A 26,663-nucleotide genomic window follows, 5' to 3' on the forward strand; every position below is an offset into this window, starting at 1 on the left:
TGAATGACGAGGCTGTTACAGTTTCACCAGCAGATGTCACTAGTGAGTGATGAATGAAGCCTCGAGTAATGAACCTTTTTGCAAAGCAAAGGGTTGGAAAGCTTCATTGCTTCATGAGGCTTCATTTGCCCATCACTAGTGATGAGACCCCAAACCGAGCCAACATGTTACCAACAAGAGAAAAGCTGACTGTTCAAGGAGCAGCGCAACAAAACAATTCAGCAGTGAGACTGCAGCTGTCTTCCTAAAGTAGGGAGAAAGACAGCTGCAGGTAGTCACTGCTGATTGCAGTTGCCATGGCGAGAACTGGCTCGCAAGCTCCCCCTTTGGCGGCAGGTGGGATAACTCTGGAGCTAGCCCTTACACATTTCTTTTCTTATACTACTGGGCTCCATCCGTAATGCTGTACTTAAGCAGTGGACACTAGATTTCAATGCAGTACATTCTGCTCAACCCTTAAAGCAGTGTGTTCTTTCAGTAGGTGACTTTTCTACCCGCAACTATTTAAAATAACATGACACCGTCACCTGTAAAGCGACTAGAGACAATTAAAATTGTGATTGGTACTATAGGATCATTAATGGCCCAACTGATCAAGTCCAATGTCTTGAGAAGATGCATCACTTCCTAACTGGAGAGAGTGCTTCGGGGTTGCCGTGATGCAGGGAGCTCGGACACAGACGCTGGTGTTGAATTTATACATCAACAAACATACCACAAATGCGGATACAGATGTCATTCATACATAAACTAATATAACACACATGCGGCTATAGGTGCTACATTTATACATAAACGTCACATAAGCACCATCACAGCGTACTTAAACAGCCTACTCACTACCTTCTGCCATTGTTGCTCCGAACACCTCCGCAGCTTCAGTTGAATTATGGGATAGGACAGCGTGCTGTAATTGCATACTTAAAAATGGCGCCCTATTCAGTAGCACATCCGGGCACTTTTCGCTTACTGTTTAATGCCGACTGTGTATTCGGACACACTACCCTTTATCTCGTACTGCTTTGCCCTACTGAATAGTAGGGAAGTACAGCATTTTGGAAGGGGCCCTGGATCTTAGTGCTGCTTTTGATACCATTTCCAATATTTTTGATGCTTTTGATGAATATTTCCAAAGCCTACTGGATTGGCTGGAAATATTCATTGGCATAAGAGGTTAAGCACTCTTCTGGTTCAGATCCTACCTGACAGATCATTACCAGCTTGTACTTGTACATAATGAATGCTCTGAACACCAAAGTAAAATTTGGTGTCTCACAATGATTTGTTTGGGGCTCCACATTTATTCCCATTATATATGCTATCATTAGGCACAATGATGATTATCATCATGAACTGCTTTCATGGAATAAAAGACTGGATGGCCACCAACTTTCTCCTTCTTAATTCTGATAAGACTGAGATGTTACTTCTTGGTCTCAAGCTGTAAGAAGCAATTAATCTAATATTATTTTTCTACTTTAAATGGCTTTTCAGTAACATCTAAATCCGACTTAAAAACGCTTAGTTGTTATTATTGATTTTGACCTTTCATTTGGCACACACATATGCAATGTTACTAAAACTTCAATTTACATACTACTTCTAAGCAGATACATTTGCTTTCCTTATCAGAGGCAGAGAAAGTGGTATGTGATTTTCTCATCAAGACTAAACTACTGTAATGGTCTTCTAATTGGATGCTCAAACGAGTCCCTAAAGAACCTCCCACTTATATAGTTGTCCTATCTAGAGAAAGACTACAGGCACAGCCAGAGCTTTCTCCTTTAATGCTCTCCTTTAATCAGAGATTTGCACATATTTCTAATCTTTAAAAAGGAGAGTTTTAAGCCTAGATTAAATCAAGTCTTCAGTTAATCCAATGCATATGAAGGTGTAGAGCTTGGGGCCCCTAGTCAGAGTCTTCTGGTAATCTGAGATGTTGATGCAGTCATCCAGCCATATCATGCATTCACTCTAGCTTGTGATGATTTGGAAGGAATGCAATAACTCAGTGAGCGGTCGTGCCCGTGGTCTTCTTCAGACTCCTCCCTTTAGTTATGCTGCTATAGACATGCTTGTCAGAGCTACATGCTAATCACACGCTGGTGAACTATATATACGGATGGTTCTTCTTTTGATGTTGATTTTATAAATTAAACCCGCATCAAATATTCTTCTGACATGTTTCTATAAAGACAATGCCAATATTAACCACAAAGCAGATAATACTCTGGCTTGCCAATGGATGTGCCAATGTCCCCAGTGAACACACCAAAGCCATCAGCCCCACTGAAAGAACCCCACTGATGTAGCCCCACTGATGTAGCCCCACTGATGTAGCCCTACCGATGTAGCCCTACCGATGTAGCCCAACTGAAAGAACCCCACTGATGTAGCCCCACTGAAAGAGCCCCATTGATGTAGCCCCACTGAAAGAGCCCCACTGATGTAGCTCCACTGATGTAGCTCCACTGAAAGAACCCCACTGATGTAGCCCCACTGATGTAGCCCCACTGATGTAGCCCCACTGATGTAGCTCCACTGATGTAGCCCCACTGAAAGAACCCCACTGATGTAGCTCCACTGATGTAGCTCCACTGATGTAGCTCCACTGATGTAGCCCCACTGATGTAGCTCCACTGATGTAGCCCCACTGATGTAGCTCCACTGATGTAGCTCCACTGATGTAGCCCCACTGAAAGAGCCCCACTGAAAGAACCCCACTGATGTAGCCCCACTGATGTAGCCCCACTGATGTAGCCCCACTGAAAGAACCCCACTGATGTAGCTCCACTGATGTAGCCCCACTGAAAGAACCCCACTGAAAGAACCCCACTGATGTAGCCCCACTGATGTAGCCCCACTGATGTAGCCCCACTGAAAGAACCCCACTGATGTAGCTCCACTGATGTAGCCCCACTGAAAGAACCCCACTGATGTAGCCCCACTGAAAGAACCCTACTGATGTAGCCCCACTGATGTAGCCCCACTGATGTAGCCCCACTGATGTAGCCCTACCGATGTAGCCCTACCGATGTAGCCCCACTGAAAGAACCCCACTGATGTAGCCCCACTGATGTAGCCCCACTGATGTAGCCCCACTGATGTAGCCCCACTGATGTAGCTCCACTGATGTAGCCCCACTGATGTAGCTCCACTGATGTAGCTCCACTGATGTAGCCCCACTGATGTAGCTCCACTGATGTAGCCCCACTTATGTAGCCCCACTGATGTAGCCCCACCGATGTAGCCCTACTGATGTAGCCCCACTGATGTAGCCCCACTGATGTAGCCCCACTGATGTAGCCCCACTGATGTAGCTCCACTGATGTAGCTCCACTGATGTAGCCCCACTGAAAGAACCCCACTGAAAGAACCCCACTGATGTAGCCCCACTGATGTAGCCCCACTGAAAGAACCCCACTGATGTAGCTCCACTGATGTAGCCCCACTGAAAGAACCCCACTGATGTAGCTCCACTGATGTAGCCCCACTGATGTAGCCCCACTGAAAGAACCCCACTGATGTAGCCCCACTGAAAGAACCCTACTGATGTAGCCCCACTGATGTAGCCCCACTGATGTAGCCCCACTGAAAGAACCCCACTGATGTAGCCCCACTGAAAGAACCCTACTGATGTAGCCCCACTGATGTAGCCCCACTGATGTAGCTCCACTGATGTAGCCCCACTGATGTAGCCCTACCGATGTAGCCCCACTGATGTAGCCCTACCGATGTAGCCCCACTGATGTAGCCCCACTGATGTAGCCCCACTGATGTAGCCCCACTGATGTAGCCCCACTGAAAGAACCCCACTGATGTAGCCCCACCGATGTAGCCCCACCGATGTAGCCCCACTGATGTAGCCCCACTGATGTAGCCCCACTGATGTAGCCCCACTGAAAGAACCCCACTGATGTAGCCCCACTGATGTAGCCCCACTGAAAGAACCCCACTGAAAGAACCCCACTGATGTAGCCCCACTGATTTAGCCCTACCGATGTAGCCCCACCGATGTAGCCCCACTGATGTAGCCCCACTGATGTAGCCCCACTGATGTAGCCCTACCGATGTAGCCCCACTGATGTAGCCCCACTGATGTAGCCCCACTGATGTAGCCCCACTGAAAGAACCCCACTGATGTAGCCCCACTGATTTAGCCCCACTGATGTAGTCCCACTGATGTAGCTCCACTGATGTAGCCCCACTGATGTAGCCCTACCGATGTAGCCCCACTGATGTAGCCCCACTGATGTAGCCCCACTGATGTAGCCCCACTGATGTAGCCCCACTGAAAGAACCCCACTGATGTAGCCCCACTGATTTAGCCCCACTGATGTAGTCCCACTGATGTAGCCCCACTGATGTAGCCCCACTGATGTAGCCCCACTGATGTAGCCCCACCGATGTAGCCCTACCGATGTAGCCCCACTGATGTAGCCCCACTGATGTAGCCCCACCGATGTAGCCCCACTGATGTAGCCCCACTGAAAGAACCCCACTGATGTAGCCCCACTGATGTAGCTCCACTGATGTAGCCCTACCGATGTAGCCCCACTGATGTAGCCCCACTGATGTAGCCCTACCGATGTAGCCCCACTGATGTAGCCCCACTGATGTAGCCCCACTGATGTAGCCCTACCGATGTAGCCCCACTGATGTAGCCCCACTGATGTAGCCCCACCGATGTAGCCCCACCGATGTAGCCCCACTGATGTAGCCCCACTGAAAGAACCCCACTGATGTAGCCCCACTGATTTAGCCCCACTGATGTAGTCCCACTGATGTAGCTCCACTGATGTAGCCCCACTGATGTAGCCCCACTGATGTAGCCCCACTGATGTAGCCCCACTGATGTAGCCCCACCGATGTAGCCCTACCGATGTAGCCCCACTGATGTAGCCCCACTGATGTAGCCCCACCGATGTAGCCCCACCGATGTAGCCCCACTGATGTAGCCCCACTGAAAGAACCCCACTGATGTAGCCCCACTGATTTAGCCCCACTGATGTAGTCCCACTGATGTAGCTCCACTGATGTAGCCCCACTGATGTAGCCCTACTGATGTAGCTCCACTGATGTAGCCCTACTGATGTAGCTCCACTGATGTAGCCCCACTGATGTAGCCCCACTGATGTAGCTCCACTGATGTAGCTCCACTGATGTAGCCCTACTGATGTAGCCCCACTGATGTAGCTCCACATGTACATCAAACGTAATTGAGAGAGGAATAACACTATAAGTATGGACTGCTACTAGCTGGGCCGTCCACTGCAGGAGGGGTTCCCTTTTGTGTCTTGGTGCTCCTAAGGTTTCTTCTTAATCCCTGCCTGGAGTTTTGCCTTGCTATTGTCGCCCATTGGTTTACTCATCAATGATCTGGACCCATGCGTTTATAAAGCTGCTTTGTGACAGCACATTCTTAAAAGCACTATATAATTTGACTTTGTCTAAATGTAAATCAAATTATTAAGGGCTTACCAGAGATTAGAATTATTGGGCTTTACAGTGTTTCACATACATAGTCTCTATTTAGGCAGACCACGCAGGTAGATAAAATAATTAAGTTTCAATTGAAATGAATATGAATAAAGATCTTACATTAGAACACAAGTAACGGGTAATTTACTTCCCTGTTCTGTAGTTTACCACTGTGGTCCTCACCAATCCCTTTCAAGCACACAGAAGATGCAGTAAATAAATTCATGGAAAACTCACCCGAGAATCTCCAGGTTACAGTGCGAACTTCTCAGTCCAACACAGAGCTTCTCCACGCCTGAATCCTTTAGGTCATTGCCATTAAGCTCCAGCTGTCTGAGCATGCACTTGTCTGTTTGTAGAAGTGATGCAAGAGATTTGCAAGACTCCTCTGTAAGACCACAGCCAGAGAGTCTGAAAATGAATAAAAACAATACAGTGCAGTTCAGTCAGAGGATTCTGAATTCCAAGATTCCAACTGCTGATGAAATGATTCTGTGTAAACTGGAAAAGAGGATGAAATTAAATGCATGAACAGATAAAAAGTAGCTGAGCTGCCTGCGTGGGGCACTAGAGATGCCAGTAACTGTACTGGTGGATACCAAAATGGTGAGGTCTCTTTTCAATTACTCACCAATGATCCCATACCACCGAACACCCTTCCACAATGATAAACTTAACATCTCTAACCTGTTTAGTTATGACCTTTAACATAACACTGCCATAACAAGCACTGAAAAGGTGGACTTCTATTATATATATGCACTAAAAAAATGTGGCTCTTGTCATGGTACATTTATAAGCCTCTTGGGGCAGCTGTTTTGCAGGCTGTGTATAAGAGGACATGCTGCTATTTGTATGTTCAGCTCTATATAAGAGTGTGTTCAGCTCTGTGTAGAACTCCAATAAAGTCATCTCTCCTTTTTTTCCCACTTTTTCATTAACTCAAGAGCCAGGTGTGGCCACACAATCACATGGAGCCCTGCAGCTACAGTGAGTGGACACAGCTATGCTATAGCAGACCCGCAGACCTCTGTCTCTGCCTGCTGTCCATGTTCACTCTCTTCCATGTCCTCCTCCTGGACACTTTCACCTTCATGTTCTTCTGACCTCTCCTTCTGCCTTCATACTGAAGATGGTTGCTATGGCAATAGCCTTACTCTCCTCTCTTCATCCTGGTCTTTTTCTGTCTCTCCAACCATCTGTCTCATCAACAGGCATCAAACAAACAGGCAATCTTGTCCAGAGCGACTTACAAAGTGCACACTAATGGTACCCTAGCACAGTTCCAGAGGAGCAGTTGGAGTTAAGTGCCTTGCTCAATGGCACTTCAATTATGGCCTAGAGCCTGGGAATCAAACTCACAACCCTCTGGTCACAAGATCAGTTCCCTAACAACCAGAACATGACTGCCTATTTTTAACTGCTGACATGCGATTGGCCATTTGTGTAAACTTGTAAGTCCTGTTAGCAATGTTAAATCAGCACTATAAGAAGCATAATTTTGACAAATATCTGCATACAAATGGAAAAAAGACTCACAGAATGTCATATTTCTCTTCTATTTGATATTCATGCACAGTCATGTTTCTTTTTGTCTCCACAGTGTGGTTATGTAATGAAATGCAGTTAATTTAACTGAATAATATAAACAGAGTAATATAAATAATATTTTGAAATATTTAAACAAGAGAAATTCATAAAATAATGTAAAAGTATGACATTATCTTGCATTTCTTTAATACTGTACTGTGAAGGAGTTTGTTCTAAAAAAGAAATTGACCTTTTAAAAATGTATCTGTAGTGTTGCCACTTTACTTTTTTCAACAAAGAATAAACTTAGAAAATTCACCTGAGGATCTCCAGTTTACAGTACGAACTTTTCAGTCCAGTACAGAGCTGCTCCACTCCTGAATCCTGCACATAATTATTATTACTCTCCAGCTCTCTTACCAGGGAGTTTTCTGTTTTTAATATCGATGCAAGACATTTGCAAGATACTTCAGTAAGACCACAACCTGACAGTCTGCAAAAAGAGAATAAAGTTTAGCCCAGGAGATTCTCTTACGCCCTTACACACAGAGCTTAGATTATGAAGCTGATAAAGCATTCGTACTTAGTACAGATGAGCTTGTGACAAACATACAAACAAAATCTTCATTGCCAGTCAAACCTTGACTGAATTCCCATATGAGAGAACCACTGAATAAATGGTGCCCAAGCATTTGTGTTAGCACATTTGAGGAGATCTTGGGGCTCATTCTTCTCTAGAAGTTAGAGTCTCCCTCCCCAGTTGGTTGAATACCTCAGTGAGCAGAAAGTGCTTTATCACACCTAACTGTATTGGCAGATGAATGTATGCTGACTCACAGGAGTGTTTAGTCTCCCACCACTCGACAGCAAATAATATATTAAACCAGGGGTGTCAAACATACGGCCCATTGGCCGGAACCGGCCCGCCAGGGGGTTCAGTCTAGCCCATGGAATAAACCTGCATTATTAAAGAAGAATAAATCAATAAATCAATTTTATTTAAAATCTGCAGTCAGTTCTATCGCTTTACCTGCTTTTTTGTTGACCCTGGCACCTTAAGTGAAATGTCTTTGTTAGGGATGCACCGAAATGAAAATTCTTAGCCGAAACCGAAAACCAAAAATGAGGAAACCAAGGCCGAAAGCCGAAAACCGAAATAGCCTACATTACGCCAATTATTAGTAACATTGGATTTATGGCTAACCTCACTAAAATCAAGTCATTGCTATTCAAAGTATAAATCAACTACAAACTTTGATTTGAAAATATTTATTTAGCACTGACATTACAGTAATGCATATTATAAAATAAAATTAGTGGTGGGCCGTTAACGGCAATAATGCTGACAACGGCCGACCACTAATTAAATTTAACTCGCTTGCAGACCGTTTTTATCTGAGAGGATAAATATATGTATTTTATACGAGTTAAATTTAATTATAACTGACTGGCCTGAAAGATAAAAATAAATTCTCTCATAAAAAACGTGACGTGAGTTGCAACAACATTAAACAGCTCAGGTAAACATGCTTCTGAGAAATGTCGTCTGCTCGGCAAAACATAACGGGGCTCAATGTGCTCTATTAGCCTACAATATCCCACATCCTCTACGACAGAGAACGGCTGATCGTCTAAGGCAACGAGTTCCATAATTTTTGGTGTAATGTCTTTTGCCTCGGCGCCATCACTGGAAAACTTTTTTGCTAGCTTTATCCAAATAAGCGCGTGCAGGTGACGATTTTTGCTTGCGTCATCACAGCACATTGTTTCGGCCGTGTTGTTTCGGTGATGAAAGTAAATTTCGAAAATTTTCGGTGGCCGAATTTTCGGTGCATCCCTAGTCTTTGTCAAAAAAGAGAAAAGTGGACACAGAGTGTTGGATTTTTCAAGAAAAATGGAAAGTTCATGTGTTCAGAATTGCTCCCCAGACATGGAAATGTCACTGTGATCAGTTTTTATGCATAATGCACTTAAGTAAATGTTTAACTGAGTAAAAGTGTTGTTGAAATTGCACATACTTTTCTTAAAAAGTAAAAAAGTTGTTCATAACTAATTTCATATAATTTTTTTATAACTTGCTTCTTTGCACTAATATGTAGGAGTGGTCAGATGTGTTCCTGTGGGGGAGGCAGGATCTGGTGTTCCTCATAAAACCATGGGGGGCAACAAATGGTGGTTTACCTCAAGAGGTTCCCATAGCAATGGGATAAAACTGACCATTTGTATTTTAGTTATATCACTGTGTTTGTGTGGCATGTTTAGTCTCATTTTGCAGCTTGTTGTGTGCTGGGAAAGGTTATACTAACAGGGTAAGATTTCCATCACTCCCTGAGAAGGTTTGTAGACTTCACCCCAAAGGTGGCAGTCCTGTGTGGAATACACTCCGTATGCAAATGTACTCTGTTGTCTTTATCAGCAACTTGATTCCCATTGGTTAACCTGGTTTTTGTGACTGCTGTCCCTTTAAGATGCTGGGGGGGTGGGTATAAAAAGAGAGATTTGTGGGTGCAGGGGGTCTCTTCCTCTTCAGGGCTCTTCTTCCTCTTCTGGGCACTTCCTCTTCTGCTCTTCTTCTCCGTGAGATCGTCTGCACCGGTCAATATCTCTGTTTCCATTAGGTATTATTCTTGTTACTTTAATCTAGTATGGTCATGTTATTGTTTTATATTTTGTTGGTTATTGAATAAATCTGGTTAATTGTTAATCTTCCTTGATTATAGCTATACTGGGCCAGATGAGCTCATTATTAGTATCAGTTAAAAGGTAAATCAATGCTAATACCAATTCCCTCTAAAGCAGGGGTCACCAACGTGGTGTCCGCGGGCATCATGTCGCCCGTGGGCCTGTTCTAAAAATAGCTCACTATAGTGCCACATACCAATGAGCTGCATCGTTTTTTTTTTTTTTTTTTTTGCTACTATTAGAGATTGTCCACGGTTGCTAGCGGTCTTCCCGCTATATCTGACTATTTTGGAGTCAGATATTTTAGACTCATTTTGGTCTGGCCCCCTTGAGATCCAATTAAGTTGTATGCGGCCCCCAGAAGAAAATGAGTTTGACACCCCTGTATTAGACATAATCAGTACATTAATGTAACTGAATCACTGGACTTGACTATAACTGATCAGTGCAGAGTGTTATCTAATATTCCACAACTTTATAGGATACATGTAAAGCATGTGGTGTTGGAGCCTTCAATCACTTCCGTGTGCTTTTATGTAAGGTCTCTCTACCCTACTCTCTCTAATGTTCACTCACTTTCCTTTTCATTTTTCATGAACCTTTTGAGTTAAGATCATCCAGTGCTACGTCCACTGTAAATCTCTAAATGAAAATACTCACATGGCCTTTCTGGAGGCTTTGACCACTGGCAGCAGTCTCAGTAGACATTCCTCTGATGGGTCATATTTCCTCAGGTCAAACTCATCCAGCTCCTCTTCTGAGTTCAGTAACACAAATGCGAGAGCTGACCACTGAGCAGGAGAGAGACTGGATCCTCGGAGACGAGTGCCACCTCGTCTTCTCAGATATGTTTGGACTTCCTGCACCAGAGAATGATCATTCAATTCATTCAGACAGTGGAACAGATTGATGGATTTCTCTGGAGTGAGATTCTCCCTGATCTTCTCATTGATGTACTCTACTGTTTCCTCTTTGCTGTCAGAGCTGCTTCCTGTCTGCGTCAGGAGGCCTTGTAAGAGAGTCTGATTGGACTCCAGTGAGAGACCCAGAAGGAAGCGGAGGAAAAGGTCCAAGTGTCCAGTCTGACTCTGTAAGGCCTTGTCCACCGCACTGTTGAGGAAGACAGACAATTTGTTTATGACCAATCCAGGGTGTTGCTGCTGCAGCACATTGATGTTGGAGGAGATGAAGGTAATAAATGTATATAAAGCAGCCAGAAACTCCTGAACACTCAGATGTACAAAGCTGAACACCTTCCCCAGGTGCAGCACAACCTCCTCTCTGAAGATCTGAGTGCACATTCCTGAATACACTGACAAATCTCCATCAATGTCACTGTTGCTCAGGTCTTCCTCGTAGAAGATCAAGTTACCCTTTTCCAGCTGTTGAAAAGCCAGTTTACCCAGAGCCAAAACATGTTTTCTAGTTTGGTGAGGGTCAATGTCACTTTTTTGATCATACTTTTGGTCCTTGTGTTTGATGTGAAAGATCAGGAAGTGTGTGTACATCTGAGTCAGAGTCTTGGGGATCTCTCCACTCTCTGCTTCACCCAACATCCTCTCTAGAACAGTGGCTGCAATCCAACAGAAGACAGGAATGTGGCACATGATGTAGAGGCTTCTTGATGACTTCACATGTGAGATGATTCTATTGGCCAGGATCTGATCACTGATTCTCTTTCTGAAGTACTCCTCTTTCTGAGGACCACTGAACCCTCGTACCTCTGTTACTTGATCAATATACTCAGGAGGGATCTGACTGTCTGCTGCTGGTCGAGAGGTTATCCAGAGGAGAGCAAAGGGAAGCAGATTCCCCTTGATGAGGTTTGTCAGCAGCACATCCACTGAGGTCGACTCCGTTACATCCCACAAGTTCTCATTGTTCTGGAAATCTAGAGGAAGACGACACTCATCCAGACCATCAAAGATGAACAGAATTTTGTAGTATGTATAGTGAGTTGGTTTTAATTCATGTGTTTCTGGAAAAAAACAATGAAGAAGCTGCACCAGACTGAGCTGTTTCTCCTTCATCAAATTCAGCTCCCTAAAAGGAAGTGGAAATATGAAGAGAACATCCTGATTTACATTTCTTTCAGACCAGTCCAGTATGAACTTCTGCACTGAGACCGTTTTACCAATTCCAGCCACTCCTTTAGTCAGCACAGTTCTGATGACTTTGTCTTGTCCTGGTAAGGGTCTAAAGATGTCACTGCATTTGATGGGTGTCTCCTGTGTTGCTGGTCTCCTGGATGCTGTCTCAATCTGTCTCACCTCATGTTCATTATTGACGTCTCCACTCCCTCCCTCTGTGATGTAGAGCTCTGTGTAGATCTCATTCAGAAGTGCTGAGGTTCCATGTTGTGAGATTCCTTCACAAATGTTCTGAAATTTGTCCTGAAGTTTGGATTTGAGCTTTCTGTGGCAAGAAGGAGCCAGTTCTGATAAAACAGGAAGACAGCCGCGCACATTAATTTTTTGTTAATCTGTTAGTGTGTTAGATCAGTTATAACAGACTCAAACTCATACAAGACATAATTTAACTGGATTTTTATCCCACCTAACCCGGGTTTGATAATTCGGGTGGTAAAAGGATTGTAAGTGTTAGATTCCAGGATTAAAACAGACATTTTGTTGAGATTGTCTACTGGATCTAATTAATACTGAATCAGCACTTTGACATGGAGAACACATGGGTTCATGGAGAAAATTCTTACACAATCTCAAGTTCCACTACATACACTGGTAACTGTCACCTGACTGGGAAGAGCTACAACTAGGTGACTGGAGACAATGGGGAGAATTGGAAAAAACACCTGATACACCTGTCACACCATGATACACCCGTCACACCATGATACACCCGTCACACCATGATACAGTGATCTGTGGTCAAATCTGAGTGACCACAATCTCAGTTCTATAGAATAATGTATCCTCAAAAATACAACATTATTCCAACACACAACAGTGATACATGTAGGAGAGTGTTGAGTCTGCACCTGAGCAAACTACACTGAAGGGAGGTCAACTGAGGACACACCAACACTGATATAAGATCCTCACTGTGAACTGAGATTCACCAACAGTGTCCTCCAGCTAAAGTAATAAAGTGATGTGATGATGTCATGACCCAGATCTCTTACGGGTCTGTAGTGTGTTAGTGAGGTCTGTCTGGTTCATGACCCAGATCTCTTACTCGTCTGTAGTGTGTTAGTGAGGTCTGTCTGGTTCATGTCCTGTAGTGTGTTAGCGAGGTCTGTCTGGTTCATGACCCAGATCTCTTACTGGTCTGTAGTGTGTTAGCGAGATATGTCTGGTTCATGACCCAGATCTCTTACTGGTCTGTAGTGTGTGAGCGAGATATGTCTGGTTCATGACCCAGATCTCTTACTGGTCTGTAGTGTGTTAGCGAGATATGTCTGGTTCATGACCCAGATCTCTTACTGGTCTGTAGTGTGTTAGCGAGATATGTCTGGTTCATGACCCAGATCTCTTACTGGTCTGTAGTGTGTTAGCGGGGTCTGTCTGGTTCATGACATAGATCTCTTACTGGTCTGTAGTGTGTTAGCGGGGTCTGTCTGGTTCATGACATAGATCTCTTACTGGTCTGTAGTGTGTTAGCGGGGTCTGTCTGGTTCATGACATAGATCTCTTACTGGTCTGTAGTGTGTTAGCGAGGTCTGTCTGGTTCATGACCCAGATCTCTTACTGGTCTGTAGTGCGTTAGCGAGGTCTGTCTGGTTCATGACCCAGATCTCTTACTGGTCTGTAGTGTGTTAGCGAGGTCTGTCTGGTTCATGACCCAGATCTCTTACTGGTCTGTAGTGTGTTAGCGAGGTCTGTCTGGCTCATGACCCAGATCTCTTACTGGTCTGTAGTGTGTTAGCGAGGTCTGTCTGGCTCATGACCCAGATCTCTTACTGGTCTGTAGTGTGTTAGCGAGGTCTGTCTGGCTCATGACCCAGATCTCCTACTGGTCTGTAGTGTGTTAGCGAGGTCTGTCTGGCTCATGACCCAGATCACTTACTGGTCTGTAGTGTGTTAGTGAGGTCTGTCTGGCTCATGACCCAGATCTCTTACTGGTCTGTAGTGTGCTAGCGAGGTCTGTCTGGTTCATGACCCAGATCTCTTACTGGTCTGTAGTGTGTTAGCGAGGTCTGTCTGGTTCATGACCCAGATCTCTTACTGGTCTGTAGTGTGTTAGCGAGGTCTGTCTGGTTCATGACCCAGATCTCTTACTGGTCTGTAGTGTGTTAGCGAGGTCTGTCTGGTTCATGACCCAGATCTCTTACTGGTCTGTAGTGTGTTAGCGAGGTCTGTCTGGTTCATGACCCAGATCTCTTACTGGTCTGTAGTGTGTTAGCGAGGTCTGTCTGGTTCATGACCCAGATCTCTTACTGGTCTGTAATGTGTTAGCGAGGTCTGTCTGGTTCATGTCCCTCAGGACATGCAGTGTGATCTTCATCGCCCCCTCTCCAACACTGCTTTTATGTTCCTCATCCTCCACTTGTCTCTCAGTGCATTCTGGGTAATCTGGACTCAGTAGATTCTTGAATCTCTTCAGCTCTTTTTTCATCAGAGAGATGATTTTGTTCTCCAGCTCCTGAATAAACAGTAACAGTAAAGAGTGTTATTGACTGATGATTATAACAGGATAATCCATTAAACATTAGAGAGGACTGAACTGATTGGGATTGAGTGATCTTGTGGATAATTTATAAAATAACTTAAGCCTAATATTAAAGTTAACAATTTTGTTGATGTATTGTTCATTATCAGCGAAATTACAAAAATGCATTAAAGTAAAGCATGAAGCAGTAAAACCAGTCTCTCATTATGACCTGTGATTTAATCACACTAATGCCAAGACCCTTCTCCATCTCACGCATATGTACAGACACATACACACCTTAAATATTGACTCCAGTATGTCTTCTGAAACTCTATTTACTCTTTCCTTTTGGACACTGTGGACAAACAGAACAATGACTAATGCATGCATGTACATTCTATACAAATGCTTTATTAGAACCATACTGAATCTACAGTGCATCAGGAATGTATTCACAACGCTTCACTTTTCTAACATTTTATGTTAGACTTATTCCAAAATTGATTAAAATCTAAATTATACATACAATAGCCCATAATGTGTGAAACAGAGTGATTTTTTTGTAAATTGATTAAAAATTTATTAATGAAATAAAATGAATAAAAAAAATAATAATACAAGTATTCACAGCCTTTGCTCAATACATTGATAAAGCACCTTTGACAGTAATTATAGCCTCAAGTCTTTTTGAGTATGATGCTACAAGCTTGGCACACCTGTCATTCTTCTTTCAGAATCACTCAAGCTCCATCAGGTTGGATAGAGTGTGTCGGGAGCCATCTTCAATTCTCTCCAGAGATATTCAATCAGGTTTGAGTATGGGCTCTAGCTGTGCCACTCAATAACATTCACAGAGTGGTGTTGAAGCCAGTGTTTTGTAATCTTGTGCTTAGGGTCATTGTCCTGTTAGAAGATGAACCTTTGCTCCAATCTGAGGTCCACAGTGCTCTGGAGCAGTTTTCTTCAAAGATGTTTCTGTACATTGCTGCAGTCATCTTTCCCTAGACCCTGACTAGTCTCCCAGTTCCTGCTGCGAACAACCACTACACTTGACTGAAGGGACGGTATTGGCCAGGTGATGAGCAGTGTGTGTTTTTCCCCTCCAGACATTATGCATGGTATTGAGGCCAAAGAGTTAAATTTTTGTTTCGTCAGACCAGGGAATCCAAGCGGTCTTCTGTTGTTGACTGAGGAGTGGCCACTTGTTACATGCATAGATTACACGTTGTGTTTTGCTTTTCCTGTCGTCTGATATCCGTAGGTGGACTTGTTGCCAATCGTCATCTGGACGTTGACAATTAACATCGGCATGTTCCGCAAATTGGGTTTTGAAATGGCTTCACCAGCCCACCAATGGGACGTTTTACGAGGCGGTTGTAGTGATATTCTGATGCATAGCTAGGGCACATCATCAGTGATGTTACCTGAGGTCACGGGGTGTTTCGGGTCTTTCGAACATCATACACCCTCGCTCAGGCGACCCAGCCAAGGTTGATCAGGCCTCAGCTTGTGTCCTAGCAGCACTTGACGGCTTGTGCCCTAGCAGCTGTTGAGCAGTTATGACTTTTATTAGTTGTAATGTTCTGTTTATCTGTGCTATGGCATGTTTGGATCACTCTCTGGATATCAGTACATTTCTGTCTTTGGTCGCCATCAGTTTGACTGTTTGAGTGCCGTTTATCGTATACCACCCTACACCCACACCCTACACCCACACCCTACACCCATACCCTACACCCTACACCCTAGACCCTACACCCTAGACCCACACCCACTAACAACCCTGTGCACCCGTTAGTTACTCAAGTCTTAGTTCTATTAGAGAGCGAGGACGCAACACCACTCTACCATACAAGCCTAATTTGTGGAGTGCTGCAGAAATGGTTGTCTTTCTGTAAGGTTCTCCTCTTTCCACAGAGCAATGATGAAGTTGTGTCTCTCGGGTTCTTCATCACCTGACTAAAGCCCTTCTCACACAGATAGGCCATGTGGCCAGCTCTAGGACCTGATAGTTCCAAACTTTTTCCATTTACAAATGGTGGAAGCCATTGTGCTTTTTGGGACCATCAATGCTGCGGAAATTTTTCTGTAGCCTTTCCCAGATCTGTGCCTCGATAGAATCCTGTCTTGCAGGTCTACAGACAATTTTTGCTTGATTCATGGCTTGGTGTGTGCTCCGACATGTCAACTATAACTATGGCCTCGTATAGACAGGTGTGCCTCTCCAAATCATGTCCAATCACCTCCACCCTGGTTGACTCTAATCAAGTTGTCGTCAAAACAACTAAAGGATGATCAGTCAAAACAGGACCCACCTGAACTCAGTTTTGAATGTCATGGCAAAGGCTGTGAAAACTTGATTTTTTCACAGACGTGATTTTTATTTTTAATAAATTTGCAAAAAAAAAAAAAAAAAAAAAATCACAATTTTCACTTTGAAGAAGAAAGTTCACTTTCTCCAAACACTGGGGGGCAATCAACCCCCCACTTATGAAAGACTCTGAGTCTGTAATGTCACTCACTTTGGGTCAGGGGTCCCACGTCTACTGTTGAATGCAGGAGGAGACATGAATGCATCACTCCTCATAGACACACAGCCAGACACTGGAGATTCTGCTCTCTGGGCTTCAGTCCTGAGTTACAATTGTAAATACACATAGGTCACATTAAGCATTTACTTGCACACATATATAAAACAGTTTAAATACTTGGAACATTAACAGCTCAATGGTTCTTTATTATGAAATAAATTGTTATATACTGCCATCATTTTAATTTACCGCCTTTAATAATATCCTTAGGGAAACTCCTCTCTGCCTTAACACCCCATCCGGAGGGAACAGTTAAAGGAGCAGTCAACTGCAACCAGTTGGGCCTGTTATATATATATATATATATATTTTTTCTCTCTCTCTCTTTAAATTGTTGTCATGGTGACCAGCGTCAGCCAGAAGAGGATGGGTTCCCCCCCTGAGTCTTGGTTCCTCTCAAGGTTTCTTCCTCATGCCCTTAGGGAGTTTTTCCTTGCCACTGTCGCCCTTGGCTTGCTCACTGGGGGCTAGGACTCGGCACTTGTAAAGCTGCTTTGTGACAACTGTTGTAAAAAGCGCTATTTAAATAGAATCTAATTTGATTTTATAGTAGTTTAGTACGATAACAAAAATCTGAGTGTGTAACTGTGTCACTCACATAGGGTCAGAGGTCACAGTGTCACTGCTGAATACAGGAGGCTGCATGATGGACCAGTTACTCTTCATAGACTCACAGCTGGGTGCTGGAGATGCTGCTCTCTTCACCCTGATGAAGATGAGGAACAGGTTGAGTAATTACGTCCTTCACTACAACGTATTTATCCTGAAGGCTCCTTACTTTTGGTCAGAGGTTCCTCCTCCACTGCTGGAGTAATGAGGCTCCATCATGGAGTTGTTCCTCTTCACACCCACACAGCTGGACACTGGAGATGCTGATCTCTGCTCCCTGTCAACAGTTCATCATAAAGAGGATAAGCAGGACACTGAAACTATAGAGTGAAGGTTATACAAACCCATCCTAGTGTTAAAGAACACTCGCCATCCTCTGGTGTGTACAGTAGAGTGCAGATTACACATCTCTAGTTGAGTGAAGGAATCGATATGTTTGTTTCATTTTGAGATTGTTTGTAATTCTGTTTTATATTATTGTATTTGTATTTCCGCATTTTGCCTCACTACCTACCCCCACCCTCAATACCTACCCCCTCCCTCAGCCCCCACCCTCAATACCTACCCCCTCCCACAGCCCCCACCCTCACTACCTACCCCCTCCCTCAGCCCCCACCCTCACTACCTACCCCCTCCCTCAGCCCCCACCCTCACTACCTACCCCCTCCCTCAGCCCCCACCCTCAATACCTACCCCCTCCCTCAGCCCCCACCCTCACTACCTACCCCCTCCCTCAGCCCCCTCCCTCACTACCTACCCCCTCCCACAGCCCCCTCCCTCACTACCTACCCCCTCCCTCAGCCCCCACCCTCAATACCTACCCCCTCCCTCAGCCCCCTCCCTCACTACCTACCCCCTCCCACAGCCCCCACCCTCACTACCTACCCCCTCTCTCAGGCCCCACCCTCACTACCTACCCCCTCCCACAGCCCCCACCCTCACTACCTACCCCCTCCCTCAGCCCCCTCCCTCACTACCTACCCCCTCCCACAGCCCCCACCCTCACTACCTACCCCCTCCCTCAGCCCCCACCCTCACTACCTACCCCCTCTCTCAGGCCCCACCCTCACTACCTACCCCCTCCCTCAGCCCCCACCCTCACTACCTACCCCCTCCCTCAGCCCCCTCCCTCACTACCTACCCCCTCCCACAGCCCCCACCCTCACTACCTACCCCCTCTCTCAGGCCCCACCCTCACTACCTACCCCCTCCCACAGCCCCCACCCTCACTACCTACCCCCTCCCTCAGCCCCCTCCCTCACTACCTACCCCCTCCCACAGCCCCCACCCTCACTACCTACCCCCTCCCTCAGCCCCCACCCTCACTACCTACCCCCTCTCTCAGGCCCCACCCTCACTACCTACCCCCTCCCTCAGCCCCCACCCTCACTACCTACCCCCTCCCTCAGCCCCCACCCTCACTACCTACCCCCTCCCACAGCCCCCACCCTCACTAAACCCTTTCACTATTATACTAGTGTACATTTATTCATCCTAGGAAATAAACATTTGTTTGCACACACATAAAACAGTTTTAAGGTTTTAAACTATTTACACCAGTGTGCGTTTTAGCCCATATGAGAGTTTATGAGTGTGTGTTACTGAGTCTGAGAGGTGAGAAAAGTTAGAGTCTGTGTTTATGTTTTATCGTAGTTCAGTATGATAATAAAAATCTGACTGTGTCACTCACATAGGGTCAAAGGTCACAGTGTCACTGCTGAATACAGGAGGCTGAATGATGGACCAGTTACTCTTCATAGACTCACAGCTGGGTGCTGGAGATGCTGCTCTCTGCTCCCTGTCAACAGTTCATCATAAAGAGGATAAGCAGGACACTGAAACTATAGAGTGAAGGTTATACAAACCCAGCCTAGTGTTAAAGAACACCTCAACATCCTCTGGTGTGTACAGTAGAGTGCAGATTACACATTTCTAGTTGAGTGAAGGAATCGATATGTTTGTTTCATTTTGAGATTGTTTGTAATTCTGTTTTATATTATTGTATTTATATTTCTGCATTTTGCCGAATGTCTCTGCAATTCTTCTGTGCTGTATTGACTACCTGTGAGGCATCAAGTTCAAGAGATGGGAAACATTCACCCCCTTTGTAATGTATTGACCAGACCGAGAGGGATCCAACTGCGGAAGTATACCGGTTTTATTTACATAAATCACATGCACAGAAAACGACAGGTAAATTAAGCTTCGTAGCATTAGCGTTCTCTTGGGGTGGTCAGGACAGTCCAGGGTCATAATGGGAGAGCAGATTCCAGGAGGTACAGAGGGACTAGGCAGGAGATGAGGTCTGGGGAGTAAGCAAGGGTCAGAACACGGGAGATCAAACAGGAAATGGAAACGATCAGTACGCGGCATGTGTCGGCAATACTTTGTGGTGGGAAGGTGTATAAGTATGACAGAAAAAGGGGTGGGGTGATTAGTGGCAGGTGAAGCTGGTTGGGAAAGATCAGGAGGCATTCCTTACACCCTCCCTCAGCCACCACCCTTACTACCTACTAGGGGTGACCTGTAATAGTCGCTGATTCGACTATAGTCGACTATACCCCCTAGTCGACTATGAACGTCTTAGTCGAATGTACCATTCTAACTGCATGGGGGTGCCCAAGGATGCTGCTAAGCATTAGTTGTTACATGAAATGTCTTCGTTTTCATTATATATAGCCTTTTGTCAAATAAAATCATCCTAATTTCTGTTAATAAATATTTTTAAATGATGTGTGCGCAGTAACAATAGGCATTTTCCTTACTACACATTAATAAATCACACCCTGCAGTTGCACAATCCTAATGAGCGGAGCTGAACACGCTACAGGATAGTCAGCATCTGCCAAGATTATAATGGACACTAAAAAAAAACTTCAAAAATGTGGGAGTATTTTGAAAAACAAAGATGAATCAAACAAAGTAAAGTGCAAGTTATGTCATCAACGTCTTTCATTTCACACGACACCAACCAACATGGCATACCATTTAAAACAGGTAAGGCGGAAAAAAAAATGTCAATGCAGGCAACGAACACATCTGAACATTTATGTCTTTTTTCCTGACAGTTACACCCACAGATTCATGTTGACAGCTCAGCCAGCATGTCTGCAGCACCAGCGACCCTAAGATTAACGCAAACAAATATTTGAGAATATTTGAGACCACCACTTTCACAGAAAAGAAAAACGGAAATTTAAAAAAATTGTAGTGTTTGTTGCGCTTGATATGAGACCAGTGCACATTGTTGAGGGTGAGGGATTTAAAGAACTTTTGAGCTTTTGTTACGTTTCGTAACGACGGGAGTGACGCAAATGCAGAAATAGGGAATTTATTAAAAGTGGAGTAACAACACACGAGACTGAAACAGACTACAAAATAGGAATAGCACTATACAACGAAAGGCTAAATCCATAGAACAAAATAAGGAGACAACCAAGCAAAGACAACACACATTGACATTACCAAGCGACATAAACATAACGCAAACTACATGAATGAAACGGGGAGAACCATAACGATGAAGGGGAGAGGGAGTAACAAAACCTGGCAGCAGACGAGAGAACAGACCAGACTACTACTAAACACGACAAAGGGGGAACTGTAACCGAACACGACGGGTTAACCATAAAGAGGCTAAGCAAACAGAACACATGAGCTACAGGGAACGCAACAAAGGTAATATAGACAAAAGAGACAACACGCAACAGATCTAAAGGGCAACGAGAGAATCTACACTAAGCTAGAGAACACAGAGAGAGCAAGGCAGAGCAGGACGAGAGCAAGGTAGGACGTACTCACATGAACAAACAATGACCGACATGGGAGTGAAACACCACGGGGATTATATACACTGAAACAAGGGAGTGTAATGAGACTCAGGTGCGGGCACTAAAGACAGGGGCGTGACAGACAGAGGGAGAAATCCTGGGAACGAAGGAAACTGGGCAGGGCCTGGGAGGAGGGAGGGGCTGGACGTGACAGCTTTTTAAACCCCGTTACTTGAACCTTACTGTAATTTATATATTTTTTGCTGTTGTGTGGCAAATAGTTTTTATATTTTCAGTCAGGCATATTTTATTTAAAATATTTTTGACATTTTGCACAGTGCCTGTCTGACAAAGTTCGATATGCGCACTGACGGTGACTTTTTTTTGTTAATGTTCTCGAACGTTTCATTAAAAAATAAATAAGTAAATAAATAAATAAAAGCTGAATAAAGCCAACCTAACATGTTTATTCACTTATCTGAGTGTTTTAGGTTTTTCCTTTGAAGTGGAAAAAAAATCCTGAATGAGAACGGGATCTTGTTTAAGGTGTGCTAGTAAAAAAAACCTGATTCGACTATTAGTCGACTAAAGGGAAAATCTGACGAATCAGATTCGACTATGAAAAACCTTAGTTAAAGACACCTCTACTACCTACCCCCTCTCTCAGGCCCCACCCTCACTAAGAGCTGTATAAATGTTATTGATCACTACCATCACTCAGAGGTCATCATTGACTCTCCTACCAAATGAGCTTAAACTGCGAAACTAGAGTAGAACTTAAATTACTGACAAACAAGTCCCTCACCCTTCCAGACCTAAAGCTAAAGAATCTCTGGGTCTGTTATGTGTCACTGACTTTGTGTCATTGGTCACAGGTCCACTGCTGAGTAGAGAAGGTATCTCAATGGAGCAGTCACTCATCATAGACACACAGCTGGACACTGGAGATGCTGCTCTCTGGGCTTCAGTCCTGAGATGCACACAGGTCACATGAAGCATTAACCTTTCACTATTATACTAGTGTGCATTTATTCATCCTAGGAAATAAACATTTGCTTGCACACACAAAACAGTTTTAAGGTTTTAAACTATTTACACCAGTGTGCGTTTTAGCCCATATGAGAGTTTATGAGTGTGTGTTTCTGAGTCGGAGAGGTGAGAAAAGTTACAGAGTGTGTGACTGTGTCACTCACATAGGGTCAGAGGTCACAGTGTCACTGCTGAATACAGGAGGCTGCATGATGGACCAGTTACTCTTCATAGACTCACAGCTGGGTGCTGGAGATGCTGCTCTCTTCACCCTGATGAAGATGAGGAACAGGTTGAGTAATTATGTCCTTCACTACAACGTATTTATCTTGAATATTCCCTCTTCCTGTTTTCTCAGATAAAGTACTGATAGAAGTCTCCTCACTTTGGGTCGGAGGTTCCTGCGGCACTGCTGGATATACGAGGATCCATCATGGATGTTTTCCTCTTCACACACACACACACACACACACACACACACACACACACACCTGGACACCTGCAGATGCTGCTCTCTGTCAACATTAATTCATAATGAGGAGTACAATAAAACACTGATTATAAATCAATCTGATGGCACGGCATAAAGTCATGAACATTTAAACTTACAGATACAGATGTTACAGATTCTGCTGAAAATGGAAAATACAATTTGTATGTTATCCTTCTCTGTGCTATGGTCAATCCAGGTAAGAATTTTAGTAGATCGCCATTTATGGTGCAGCTGAAGTTCAAAGTTGACGAATATCTGGCGAATCATGAGATTTAAAACAATACTAAGCTTACTTCAACATACATTTATAATCCAAATAGCACAATTAAAACTCATCGTTTCTTTACCTCTGCAGACCTCAAAGGTTACTTAGGAGCAGGACTGAACTGAGCTTTGTAGATGTAGAATGGGCTCTGTAGCATACTATTTCACCCTTACGTCACAGACTTGCGTTCATAAGACGATTCTTACTTGGTTTCGGTTTAGTTGTGTCCCATACGGTGGCCCTGAAAGACCAGTGCGCTGCAAATACGCAACGCAAATGCATCAAAATTACGATTATTAATATCTTATTAACAGAATATTATCAGGGTTGCCTGATAATATTATCAGGGTTTTGCCAATTTGACTGTCTTCACACGCTCTCACGCCACACTTCCGATTTCTCACGCAGAAAAAAAATCTATTTACCTCTGATCCATATCTATGATTCAATGAGTTACTCACTCTGGCGCCAACCACCGGCGATCGATCGTGATACAATACTTAATTTGTGTCCATTTTACGTTCGCCAACCCCCCCAAAACAATTTACACTCGCCACCTCCTCCAGGTTCAAATCTCACTCCAAGCGATCTTCAAAAGTTGGCAACCCTGTATTATAGCTGATTATTCTTGCGCAATGTCTTACTAACTCTATATGACTTTATGGACCTCTGCATGCTGCACATAGCACTCATACATGAGGGAGGGCCAGATATGGCATACAAGCAAAATGGTTTAGAGAACTTGAGCAGACCAAAATGCTAATAGGCCCTTTTCACAACAAAGCAGTAATACGTCACCGCCGGGTAAAATAAGTTCCGGTACTCATTTACATGTACTGTACCACTGCGCATGCGCACTCTTGTTGGGTATCCTGCGCGGGACTGCGAGCTAGTTGTAGCATAGCCTCCGGTCTGCTGTGTCTACCCTGAGTTATCTGGACAGTAATGGTGAGATGCGTGGGTGACTCCTGCCCTATTAAACACCACTTTTACCCCGCATGGTGTGTGTCCTGTGTGTGCCTCCAGAGAAGCCAGTACTAGGGTATTTTCCCTGCTGGCTCCTCCGCTACACGTTTTTCACCCATTACAAATTGGCGCCCGAACTTTTTTTTTCTTTGGCTCTCGGATGAAGCTAGTTAGCGCGGGATGCTAACCTATTTAACTAACTAGTCACGAACTTCATCGTGAGTTCTTTGTGCGGAGATTCTGAACCGAGCGTGGAACTGTAACCATATTTTTCGATTTTATTCGGTGAGTGCACCCGTTTTTTTTTTCACTTTGTCTCCCCGCCGTGGATCGCTGTTAATGCTGGATGCGGTTAGCTGGCTAGGCTAATGCTAGTGCTGGAGTGCTGAGTTCAAGCTGATGGACTGTATTAATCTACGGTGGACATCTACATTTGTTCTTCATTCTTTATTTTTATTTTTGTACTTTTAAGGGGATTTGGGCAAGTAGGACGGAACTTTTGTGACATTGTGTGTCAACCGCGAAACTTTGCACACCTGGTGACTGGACTGGACTGCCTGTTTATTCGCCCGTCGGTTTCCGTAGCAGCCACGCGCGGGAAGCTCACGCATTTTATGGGACTATTTTTTTCACTTTGTCCTCACTACTGCCTGTTTTTTTCCCCGATTGAACAGAATCTTTCACTTAACAGTTTTTTTCGCCCAGCAATTGAACTCTCAGTTCGTAGTGTGTGTTCAGCTGCGGACTGTCTACGTGTTCAGAGCTGCTGCTGCGTGACCTCAGCAGTGGGACTGGTGAGAGACTGTTCTAGACATTGCTCGCTCTGTAGTACATTTTACAGGATATATCTTAATAATACATATTATAATATATCTTAATATAATCATAATATATCTTACAGGTGGGATATATCATTGAAAAGGGTAAAATCACGGAAATATCACGGAAAAATATGGTGTACTCATTTCGTGTCAGTCGGTTGAACTGAGGGTGTTTTCAGTACAATTAATTTTTTCCTCATAAAAAGCTGAGTTCTAACAAACGTAAAAAAAGTTGATCTATTACTGATTTGAACCCGTTATATAAATTTCTATATACTTATTCTGTTTTTACTACATCTCTTTGCTTTGTACTGGTGTATACTGTATTTTGGGGCAAATAGCGTGACATTGAATAATTACTTAGATAAAATGTCTGATAGCGAAGAGGACTGTGAACTGCGTGACTTTAGTCCACAACCACAATCCAGTGATATGCAGGTGCAAATGACAGGAAATGGGGGTTCTTAGAGACTGTTTGAGTAGTTCCTTGCACATGCAGACTGAAATTCTTAAGCAGTGGAAAAAAGGACCTGAGCCCTGTGCTCCTAGTCATGCAGTCACATTTTCTGACCCACTTAGTGCATCCACGCCCCATCACATTAGCCACACTGGGCCACCAGTTAATGTTCCAGCTTATGCTCACATGGCACCAGAAGTTCAAAGAACCACTGATTACTCTAAACCTCAGACGTGGCCTGTTTTAGGAACTGGAGGAACCGCCAGTATTTAGTAATGCAAGTAGCGTTACTCCAGAAGAATGGCTTCGTGCCGTGGTCTCTTACAAGCATGACATTGGGTTGTCTGATGCCCAAGTCCTGTCATAATTGCCAAGATTTCTAAGAGGTGAGCCTGGTCGCTGGTTTCAAGTACTCAAACCTCATCTTCACAACTGGGCCCAGTTTGCAGAACTTTTTCAGAAAGCTTTCTTACCATTCGATAGCCAGGAAAGAATTTGGAGAAACATTCTGGACCACATTCAAGCTCCTGATGAGCCCCTGCCCACCTTCGTCGCACACATGCTATGTGAATTTGCAAAACTCAGAAACCCACCACCTGAAAATGAACAAGTTGAGATTATTTGTAAACATGCTTTGGAGAAGTACACTGCTCTTTATGGCACACCTGTCCTGTCAGTAGCAGACCTATTGCTGCGCGCCCATGAACTGCATGCAGCCCTTGGTCACCGTGACCGCAATAGGCCACCGCCCCCTGTTCATAAGCCAGCTAAATCTGTGTTCTGCTATGGGTGCTCCTTGCCTGGTTTCACGGCACGTACGTGCCCTCAGTGCAATACATTGGATCGTCATGAGGAAGAAACCGGGTCGGGCACTACGACGGAGAGTGCGGTTGACACGTCCTTACCACAATATCATGGCCCATCAGGCATGCAGCATGCAGGCAGGGGCCAAGCAAGGAAATGGGGACAGCCCCAGAGAAACGTACGAGGGGGGAGGCAGTTTCGGCGAGGCACCCCTCCCCCCAGGAATTAGTTGAGCCTCCCGCTACTGCCCCTGGTGTCAACCTGCTGGGACACATTGAGGATACCTCGTCCACTGTGTTCTGGAACACCCCATTCTGTGTCACATTAAAGCTTAAAAACCATGTTATGACAGCAACCTTAGACACCGGAGCTTCACTTTCTGCCATACAGATGAAATGTGCAGAGAAGGATTCAAGTGGAAAAAAAATTCAAGTTTTTTTACGACTGGCCAATTCTGCACTCTGTGTCCCAATTGGTATCGCCTGGCTACCCATATGGTTCCAGGGCCAACGATTCTTTCACAGATTTGTAATTCTTAGCCGGATGTCTTCTCC

General features: G+C 44.4%; 1 protein-coding gene and 1 long non-coding RNA gene across 5 annotated transcripts in view; one reads left to right on the forward strand and one right to left on the reverse strand.

The window, feature by feature from the left end:
* The window catches only part of LOC143516982 (NACHT, LRR and PYD domains-containing protein 3-like), a 32,058-nt gene extending 9,246 nt beyond the window's left edge, over positions 1 to 22,812 (reverse strand). Inside the window, exons 1-13 of one of the 4 annotated variants that reach the window (XR_013131842.1) lie at positions 22,689 to 22,812; positions 22,468 to 22,575; positions 22,131 to 22,244; positions 19,195 to 19,302; positions 17,674 to 17,781; positions 17,494 to 17,601; positions 16,827 to 16,937; positions 14,602 to 14,659; positions 14,091 to 14,295; positions 10,354 to 12,130; positions 7,331 to 7,504; positions 6,510 to 6,680; positions 5,756 to 5,892 (exon numbers count right to left, since the gene is read on the reverse strand). Coding sequence is in view for 2 of the 4 variants with exons in the window: in XM_077009048.1 (XP_076865163.1) it covers positions 5,719 to 5,892; positions 7,331 to 7,504; positions 10,354 to 12,130; positions 14,091 to 14,295; positions 14,602 to 14,659; positions 16,827 to 16,937; positions 17,494 to 17,601; positions 17,674 to 17,781; positions 19,195 to 19,302; positions 22,131 to 22,244; positions 22,468 to 22,575; positions 22,689 to 22,738 (3,095 nt within the window). In the remaining 2 variants the exon portion in view is untranslated. Of the gene's footprint in view, positions 1 to 5,718; positions 5,893 to 6,509; positions 6,681 to 7,330; positions 7,505 to 7,848; positions 9,617 to 10,353; positions 12,131 to 14,090; positions 14,296 to 14,601; positions 14,660 to 16,826; positions 16,938 to 17,493; positions 17,602 to 17,673; positions 17,782 to 19,194; positions 19,303 to 21,305; positions 21,516 to 22,130; positions 22,245 to 22,467; positions 22,576 to 22,688 lie in introns of those variants that run through there. The other 3 variants (XM_077009048.1, XR_013131851.1, XM_077009136.1) reach the window with 3 other exon arrangements.
* LOC143517134 (uncharacterized) lies at positions 20,863 to 22,797 on the forward strand. Its single transcript, XR_013131864.1, has 3 exons — positions 20,863 to 21,290; positions 22,150 to 22,259; positions 22,662 to 22,797. It is a non-coding gene; the product is annotated as an uncharacterized LOC143517134 (long non-coding RNA).
* Positions 22,813 to 26,663: the final 3,851 nt, after the last annotated feature.

This window comes from Brachyhypopomus gauderio, chromosome 1, assembly GCF_052324685.1.
Source record: "Brachyhypopomus gauderio isolate BG-103 chromosome 1, BGAUD_0.2, whole genome shotgun sequence".
NCBI lineage: Eukaryota > Metazoa > Chordata > Actinopteri > Gymnotiformes > Hypopomidae > Brachyhypopomus > Brachyhypopomus gauderio.